The 9,138-nt window shown below is 54.7% G+C and overlaps 2 protein-coding genes across 2 annotated transcripts in view; one reads left to right on the top strand and one right to left on the bottom strand.

The window, feature by feature from the left end:
* The window catches only part of PLEKHH3 (pleckstrin homology domain containing, family H (with MyTH4 domain) member 3), a 10,758-nt gene extending 9,048 nt beyond the window's left edge, over positions 1-1,710 (top strand). Inside the window, exons 12-14 of the mRNA XM_008571887.1 lie at positions 23-299; positions 600-791; positions 1,331-1,710. Coding sequence (XP_008570109.1) covers positions 23-299; positions 600-791; positions 1,331-1,504 — 643 coding nt within the window. The 3' untranslated portion in view covers positions 1,505-1,710. The remainder of the gene's footprint in view (positions 1-22; positions 300-599; positions 792-1,330) is intronic.
* An 888-nt stretch (positions 1,711-2,598) lies between these two features.
* Positions 2,599-8,800, bottom strand: LOC103589867 (tubulin gamma-2 chain-like). The gene is given in 11 exon segments (XM_008571918.1): positions 2,599-2,988; positions 3,117-3,278; positions 3,362-3,514; positions 4,085-4,234; positions 4,351-4,437; positions 5,505-5,631; positions 6,051-6,130; positions 7,603-7,711; positions 7,986-8,155; positions 8,358-8,470; positions 8,752-8,800. Coding segments are annotated over 11 exon segments (1,398 nt in total). The 3' UTR covers positions 2,599-2,790.
* Positions 8,801-9,138: the final 338 nt, after the last annotated feature.

Below are 9,138 nucleotides of genomic sequence, written 5' to 3'. Positions count from 1 at the left end.
GCCCGCCCCGTTCGGCCTCCAGGCCACCGCCCTCCGCCGCCCTGCTGGCCGGGGCACTCTTGAGCCCGGGCTTGGCCAAGAGGCGGGCGGAGCGAGCCCGGCGCGGCGGGGCCGGCCGCACAGCTGGAAGCACGGCCCGCGAGGGAGGAGGCGGCGCCAGCACGGCTGCTGCTGTGCTGGGCAGCTGGAAGCGGCTGCGGGGCATGGGCCGACCTGAGGCCATGGCTGCCTACCTGGCTCTGGCGGCGCAGTGTCCGGGGTTCGGCGCTGCTCGGTATGACGTTCTGGAGCTGAGCACGGTGAGGGGGAGAAGGGAGAAGGGGACTCTGGCGGCCCAAGCCCCACACCTTTGCCCCAGAGCCACAGGCCCCCACTGTGTGTCACTTCATTCCCTACAGCCAGAACAACTGCCCATTTCAAGCCCCAGAAGTCACCAGCTCTTGGGCTGTCACGTCCCTGGAACCCTTTAGCCTCCTCCATACTTGAGCTGTGAATCATAGGGGGGTCCGGAAACTCCCTGATCACAGCTATCTCCCCCTACCAAAAAATAATGCTGCAGGGTCCCCTCCTTCCACCCTGACTCTGCTCATCTACTGCAGGAGCCTGGTGGGGGTGCTCCACAGAAGCTATGCCTGGGCCTGGGAGCCAAGGCCATGTCCCTCTCCCGGCCCGGTGAGACAGAACCCATCCACAGCGTCAGCTATGGCCATGTGGCCGCCTGCCAGCTAATGGGACCCCACACTCTGGCACTGAGGGTGGGAGAAAGCCAGCTCCTCCTTCAGAGTCCCCAGGTGGGTGAGAAGAGGGGTTGTGGGAGGAGGGAAGGGAAGAAATGTCAAGAAATGTTACTGAAGGCTAGTACAGTTCTAGGCACTGGGGATCCAGCAGTGATCAAAGACAAGGTCAGAGAGCTTACATTAGAGTGGGGGAGTCAGACAATAAACAAGAAATTAAAGACTATTTAAGACAGTGATAAATGCTACAAAGAAAAGAATAATATGACTGGAGGTACCATAGCATTAGATAGTCGGGGAAGGATTCTTAAATAGGGTGACATTTAAGCTGACCATAGGAAGGTCTGGGGGATCAGCGTTTCAGGTAGAAGAAATTGCAAGTGCAAAGGCCCTGAGATGAGAGTAAACTTGGCCTGTTAGAGGAGCAGAAAGAAGCAAGTATGATCGGCACATACTGAGTGAGGAAGGAAATGTCGCAGGGGCCAGAGCACAGAGGAACATGGTAGGAAAGGGAGCGCTAGAGCCTGGATGGAGAATGAGAAAAAAGAAGAAAGTCGAGTGGCCCCTGTTGCACACTGACCTCCGCCTTCTCTTAGGTGGAAGAGATTATGCAGCTGGTGAATGCCTACTTGGCCAACCCGTCCCCTGAGAGGCCCTGCAGCAGCCCTTCTCCATGCCAAGACCTGCCAGACACCTCCTCTCCCAGCCAGCACCCAGGCCTGGACGAGCCCCAGGGACAGTCTGGCTGTTTGGGGCAGCTGCAGGACTGAGCCTGCCAAGAGGTCACGACCTCTTTTCTGCCTCCAGCCTGGGCCAGGCCTGCTCTGAGATTTGAGGGAACCATGGACCCTTTTGGCCCTGCAGGGACAGGGCACACCCCACATGCAAGGGCTGCAATGGGTGTGGACAATTTTATAGTTTGTTTCTTAATTTATTTGTAGAAGAGAAGCAAAAAAAAAATCATTATTTACACAAACCTTTTCTGTGGGAGTGTTGTCAGTGGGACTTGTTGGAGCCCCAGGGCTCAGAGCTCCGCCCCTGGGGACGCCCACACTCTGGGCTTTTACCAGGCACTGAGAGGAGTCTGGATATCACAGAGCTCCACCCTCCTTGACATTCTGAATTTAACCTCCTCCTGGCCATTATGCTGCCATAGGGTGCTGGATAGGGCAGGCAAGAAGGCCATTTTGGAAGCTGGCAATTACTCACCCTCTCTTCTCCCTTGGGTGGTAAAGGGGTAGCCTCCTGGCATCCCTCAGGCTAGAGAGCAGTGAGTCAGCAGGACTGGCACTGCTCAGTTCCTACCCTGGTATACAGCTTCCGGGCCCTGGTTGGGTCCATCTTTAGTGTGCCTACTACTTTTGGCTTGGAATGGAGAAGGTTGGGGCAGGATATGTACTCAGAAACTTGCCTGGCACAGAAAAGAACTCTCCTGAGTTCTATTCCTGTCTATCAAGGTGGGTTGAATTGGGTTGAGTTCCTGAGAGTCTGATGGCCCTGGGCACTGGGCCTCCAGAGTCCCAGCTTTCCTGACCTGCTCAGTATGTAGAGGGCCCTCCTTCAGTTGACCCCACATCCTCTGCCCTGAGTGCAAGAGTCTGGGGCAACATTGGCCCACCCGGGGACAGGAGTTTAGGCGCTGAGGAAAGAGCAGACCTCAGTAATCTTCTCATCTTGAGAGAAAGGCTGACTCCAATAAAAGCCTGGTTCAAAGCAAGAGATGCCAGTGGCGACAATGGACACACTAAGACCTGCACTAAGTGGTAAGAAGTTATAGAAGGTAAAGGCCATCTTATGGTCACATGCCTAGAAGGTGGAGATCCCTTTACCATCCCCCATATTCACAGCTCAATCCCAGACTATATTCACAACCAAGCTTTACTACTTTATCAGAGCTGAACAGGCACATCAAGGGTCAGGGCATGGAACCCTGTAGTGCCAGCTTCTTGGCTGGAGATGAACCTAGAAGGATTGTCAGTGAGGTGAAGTTGGGTGAGAGGGACCAGGCATGGTGGGGGCTGTACTTCCTATACACTGGGAGTAGGGGGATGGGAAATCACTGCTCCTGGGTGCCCCAGGAGATGTAGTCTGGCCGTGTGGCAGCGTGGTACTCATCCATAAGCTACTGAACAACCTCCCTGGACGTGTCCATCTCATCAAAGTCGTCCTTGAACACGTCCTCCTTGCGGAACTGCTCCAGGAAGGCATCCCACTTCCGCAGCTTGTCGAACTGCTGGCAGGAACTTTCAAAGAGCTGAGAGAGATGGAAACCTCCAGAATGGATGCCAGTGTAGTACAGGGGATTAGGAACGGACTGGAGGAAGGTGATGAAGATGGCTAGTGAAACTGAGTGGCCAAAGAAGACCAGGCGACGAGACTCACCGAGGAGATGCTGGTGTGGTTGGCCATCATCAGACCGCTGACACGGTGGGCTGAGGGCAGGTAGGGAGACTTCCTGGACAGGGCCACCTGGATGCTGGCTGGGCCCCAGGGGATGAAATTGGCCAACTTCCGTTCCCGGATCCTCTGCAGGCTCTTGTGGACCTGGGGTGGGCACAGGAGTGGTGATGGTAGCCTCTCCTCTACCCCTGCAGGTTCAGGGGGTAGAACTGAGGGGCCTCACCCACCTGGGTGGGGTCCACCTCTCCCTGGATGATGTTGAGGATGGCAATGTAGCAGTGGTTGGTCTGGCGGTCCCGGCCCGTGGACACCATCACATTCTTGGGCTGTAGCAGCCGCCTCATGACATCTAGGACCGTGGTCTTCCTTACGCTAGCCACCTGATGGGACAGTGGGTCACAGGGACCAGGCCAGCACTCAGGGCACAGTCCATTGATTCATGGACAGAGAACAGTGCTCAACACATGCTCCCATCGGACTCGGGGTAGGAGGATCTCTGTGGGGAATGTCTTTATTTATTTATTTATTTTTTCCTTTTTTTTTTGTCTTTTTTCGTGTCCGGCAACGGATCGCAACCCTCAGTGTCGCGCCCGTACCGGACCGGGACCGGCAACGGGATCGCAACCCTCAGTGTCGCACCCGCACCTCGCTCAGCCAGTGAGCGGGAACCGGTCTGTATGTGGGATCCGAACCCTCGGCGGGAGCCTTGTGCAGTAGCAAAACCCAACTCCATACAACCCAAGGCCTGCAGGAGCCAAAGGCAGAGGGAAGACAGGAAGATGGGAAGACAGAGAGCATGTCAGCAAGAAAGCTGTAGATCTGTGCCTGAGCGCAGAGCCTCTGGGGGCTGCAGAGGGCAGCTCCTGGGGTAGTGGGGTAAGAGGAAGACTAGGTTGGGGCCTGCCAGGTCCAGGGCCAGCCTGGCCTGGGCCGCTGAGGGTTGCTCTTACTGACTGGTCCGTGGTGAGGGGGGTGTAGCCGGTCATGAGGAAGTGGAGCCGGGGTGTGGGAATGAGCGAGGCAATGAGGCCGATGAGGTCGTTGTTCATGTAGCCAGGGTAGCGCAGGGTGGTCGTGCTGGCCGACATGATGGTGGACACCTGGGGACAGGGGTGTCACTTCATAGGCCTTGGCCTGGATGAGCCTCCCTTCCCCAGATGGCCCTCCAGCAAGGAGGGTGTCCAAAGGAGTCCAGGAGTGGGCAGTGGGTGCTCACCAGCTGGTTGATCTGGGAGAAGGACGGGTTCTGGATGTGCAGGCGGTCTGTGGCGATCCGGTTCAGGGCTGTGTTGTCCAGCACCACCTGGGGGACAAAAGAGGGTCACAGCACATTTTGGGGGACAAAAGGGGCATAGAAATAAGATATTAGCTTAGTCCCTGCTAAATTCTAAAATCAGGGAGCAGGTTTGTTAATTTAAAATATACTGTCTCTGGCGCATCATGAGACACTTTTGGACTATGCAGGTTAGTAATCAAATATGTGAATGCCCCCTTGTGCCACACACTGTGCCTGGATCTAGAGAGACCATGGAGGGGAAACAGCCATGGTCTTTCCCCTCATCAGGCCTACAGTCTGGTGGAGAGATTGATGTTAAATATGATGTCAAAAAGTTCACGGAAAGATTTATATCATTTTTTTTTTGGCAGCTGGCCTGTACAGCACATTAATTTTTAATTCAATTTTTCCACAAACTACCCTCATATAAAACAACAGAAAAGTATAGTTAACAACCTGAAATATGCACAAAGGAGTTTGACCTTGACTGGGCAGTCAGGGAAAGTTTTCTAAGAAAGTGGCCCTTGAGGGCCGGCCCGGTGGCGCACTGCTACAGTGCGCCGCTTGGGAAGCGTGGCAGCGCTCCCGCCGAGGGTTCGGATCCCACATACAGACCGGTTCCCGCTCACTGGCTGAGCGAGGCACGGGAGCAACGCCGAGGGCTGCGATCCCGTTGCCGGTCCCGGTCCGGTACAGGGGCGACACTGAGGGTTGAGATCCGTTGCCGGACATGGAAAAAGACAAAAAAAAAAAAAAAGAAAGTGGCCCTTGAACTGAGAGTTCAAGCGTGAGTAGGCATTAAGTGGGCAAAGTGGGAGTACATGGTAGTGGTGGGGGTATATTCACCTTGTTAGGAGTCTTGCTGCCTAAAAGGACTGTAAGCAACTTGGAGGTGGGGACCTTATTTCATAATTCGGCCCATAAGGTATGACTTCTTTTTCCCCCCGGCAGTTGGCTGGTACAGGGACTGAAGGGTATGACTTTGTGGTCCTCTGTTCTCTGTGTGGACAGGGGCTGGGGAAGGGCAGGGTGTATGTGACTCACTGGCTAGGGGAGGCAGACCAAAGCCCCCACCTCCTTCTTCCTTTGCTCACCACACAGTCTGCGTTCTGGGTCAGCCTCTTGAGCGTGAGGAGTGAGTTGTAGGGCTGGACCACCATGTCGCTCATCTCTTCCTGGTAGGGAAACACTGAGTACATCTGCACCAGCTTCTTGGGGTACCTGAGGGTGAGAAAGGGGGAAAAGGGGAGGGTACACAGTGAATTGAAAGGACCCCCATCACTGCCCATCTCTGTACATCGATGTACATCAATGCGCATCTGCCCATTTTCTAGGAAAAACAGGGACCAATCCTTTCCAAGTGCCACCAAGCTCTTATGCAAAAGTGGTGAGGACAGAACTGAGTCTTCAGAGCCAAAAAAGGTTGGCCTCAAGCATGAAAATCTGTAGATCCTTCCCTTCCCTAGGTAAATCCCCTGTTCCCCAAGTTATTTCTTCCAAGATGTTCCTCGGGTAGGTCTGTCCGTAAGACCCAAAAGGGTTAGTGGCAGACCTTCCAGATCAAGAGGAAAAAGTGACTAAAAGGACAGACATTACCCAGGGAACCAGGGTTAATGCCATCTTCCCAAACACAGGCTTACCTGTCATTCAGTCTCTCCAGGAGGTAGGAGCCCAGGCCAGAACCTGTCCCCCCAGCAATGGAGTGACACAGCACAAAGCCCTGTGTGTATACAGGAAGAAACTAACTCAGTTTCTCTAACGGTACTCTCACAACTCGCTTCTGACACTAGATGTGTGTGTGGGGGGGGTTCTCCACACAACAAGCAAGCAACCAATTCTGCAACAGACACCGGCTGGATGTCCTCTGATTCAGTTCAATTCTGGCACTATCTCTAGAGTGTCCCCAACTCACGATGGTTTGACTCACAAGTTTTCAATTTCGTGGTGGGTTTATTGGGACATAATCCAATGTGTTTTGACTTGGGATATTTTTAAATTATAATGGGTTTTTCAGGATGAAACCCCATTGTACATCAAAAAGCATCTGTACCTGAAGATAGCGTCAGATCCCACAGGTTGAAGGCTCAGTCCCAAAAGACTGCCCTCCACTTCCGATGGCAACTGCAAGTGGCATGTGCCTCTGACAAATGGCTATAAAACAAAAAGCTATGGGGTTCTGCTCTAGAGTGGCAACAGTGTCCCAGGGTAGAGTTCTTTGTGCTGAAAAGAGATATTCTCCAGAACCAAAAAGCTATGGAGTTCCCATGACACCCTCCTAGGGTCCAATTAATTTGCTAGAATGAAGGGCCGGCCCGTGGCTCACTCAGGAGAGTGTGGTGCTGATAGCACCAAGGCCACGGGTTCAGATCCTATATAGGGAGGGCCAGTTGGCTCACTGGCTGAGCGTGGTGCTGATAACACCAAGTCAAGGGTTAAGATCCCCTTACCGGTCATCTTTAAAAAAAAAAAAATTGCTAGAATGACTCACAGAACTCAGCAAAACACTGATGTTTACTGGTGAATTATAAAGGACATTTTATTTTATTTATTTATTTATTTTTTTAAAGATGACCGGTAAGGGGATCTCAACTCTTGGCTTGGTGTTGTCAGCACCACGCTCAGCCAGTGAGCCAACTGGCCCTCCCTTAAGGGGATCTCAACTCTTGGCTTGGTGTTGTCAGCACCACGCTCAGCCAGTGAGCAAACCGGCCATCCCTATATGGGATCCGAACCCGTGGCCTTGGTGTTATCAGCACCGCACTCTACCAAGTGAGCCACGGGCCGGCCCATAAAGGACATTTTAAAGCATATAAATAAACACCAGGTGAAGAAATACATACTGTGAGGTGTGTATGGGTCCCAGTGCAGGAGCTTCCATCCCCATGGACTTGGGGTGGCCACCCTCCTAGCATGTAGATGTTCACTTTCCTGGAAGCCCCCTGAACTCAGCCCCTTTGGGGTTTTATGGAGGCTACATTACTTAGGCATGCTTGATTAAGTCATTGGCCACTGGAGGTCAATTCAACCCCTCCACCTCCTCAGAGGTGGGGGTGGGGCTGTGAATTCCAACTCTCAGAGCACAGTGTTGGTTTCCTTGGCAACCAGTTCCCCATCACATCACCTGTTCAGGCCACCTCCTGATTTTTCCCCAGCACTCTTCAGTCTCCCCCACTCCTACAGGGAGAACCTCACCTCTAGACTGTCACTTCCATCTGCTTCTTGGTCTATAATGTCAAAGATGTCTTCATGGATTTTCTCACCCTGTACAGTGACATGGGAAGGGAGGGTCAGGTCAAAGGTTCTGTAGAGCGTCTCTTCTCAGCACCAAGAGCTCTACCCTGGGACATTGTTGCCACCCTGAAGCAGAGCCTCAGATGTAGCCCTCAACTCCAAAATACTACTTTGCAAATGATTTGCTCGAAACTTACATAAACCTCTCCCTGGCTGTCCCTCTGGTCAGGGTATCTCTTTGTCTCATTTATTTTCAATATGGTCTGGTAAAATTCCCAGATTGCTTGAGCCTGCCTTGCCCTGGGGCAGGAATACCCAAGGGTCTCTGGAATGGTTCCCTGGACACCTGGGAGAATCCACTGGCCCAGTTGTTGCCAGCTCCTCCTCCATGCTCGGACAGGTAGATGTTCTCTGAGTTGTACAGCTTGGCATAGGGGGAGTTGAGGATGGAGTGGATCACCCGGGGCTCCAGGTCCAGCAACACCGCCCGGGGGATGTAGTGCTCATCGTCCGCCTGTCAAGGGGAGTCCGGGAAGGGGCCCAATCGGCTAGGACCTGCCCAGTCCTCAGTCCTCCCAACGCTGGCTCCTGCCGGCCCTCCCTCCTCAAGCCAGCCGCCTGGCCCTTTTGCCCAGCGGATTCCCCAGTACCAGGCCGCTGCCCTTCCCTTCAGGGCCCCGGGCCACGGCCGGCCCTGGACAAGTCGCTGGGGGCACCTGGTAGAAAAAGACGTCCTTGCGGTCAGTGCCCTCGGTGGCGAATTCCTCCACGATGCCCTCGGGGCTGATACCATGCTCGGCGCACAGTTGTTTCCAGAACTCGAACCCAACTGGGAGAGAGGGGGAGATGCCTGGGTCTACTTGAGTCCTAAGGCCTGAGGAGCCCAGCTGTAGGCTCAGAGGCTGTCACACTCAAGGGTGGACCCAAGACACCTGGGTCTCTGAGCCATCACGGCCCAGGGCTGAGGCACAGCTCTCGGTCTGGGTCATCATACGCAGGAGGGCAGGAGACTCATGGAAGGGAAAGAGGGACTAGTGGAAGCCGAGCTCTTGGGTAGGACGGGGAAGAGGCTGAACCAGGGACCGGAGGGCTCAGGGCTCTCTTGCTCACTCTGGCTGCCGCACTGGCCCAGCTGCAGCGCGATGATCTCCCGGGGCATTGCTCTTCAGACGTGGGCACGCCAGCCCCGGCCCTGCGGGAGTCACGACTGAGACGGAGGCCTGGCAGCCGGGCGCGCAGGCCGTGGGGAGCGCGCGCTCTCTCCGTCTTTTGACGCGCGTGCTCGGCTTGCGCGTGTGCTGTGTCGGCCTCCACTAGGCCAACAGGCCAGGGAGCCCAGCCTGGGCATCATTTTACCCCACAGCAGAGGCAGCTGGAATTCAGCACAGAGGCTGAATGAGGCCACGCCCTGATCCTGGCCACCGCTCCGCGCCTGCGTGGTGAGACGGCGGGGGCCGCAGGGTCGCAACCTGTGGGGGCGGGGCGGGGCGGGGCGGG

The sequence above is a fragment of the Galeopterus variegatus genome, unplaced genomic scaffold (assembly GCF_000696425.1).
Source record: "Galeopterus variegatus unplaced genomic scaffold, G_variegatus-3.0.2 Scaffold733, whole genome shotgun sequence".
NCBI lineage: Eukaryota > Metazoa > Chordata > Mammalia > Dermoptera > Cynocephalidae > Galeopterus > Galeopterus variegatus.
Note: the sequence above shows the minus strand (reverse complement) of the source record. Positions and strands in the feature narration are given on the sequence as shown.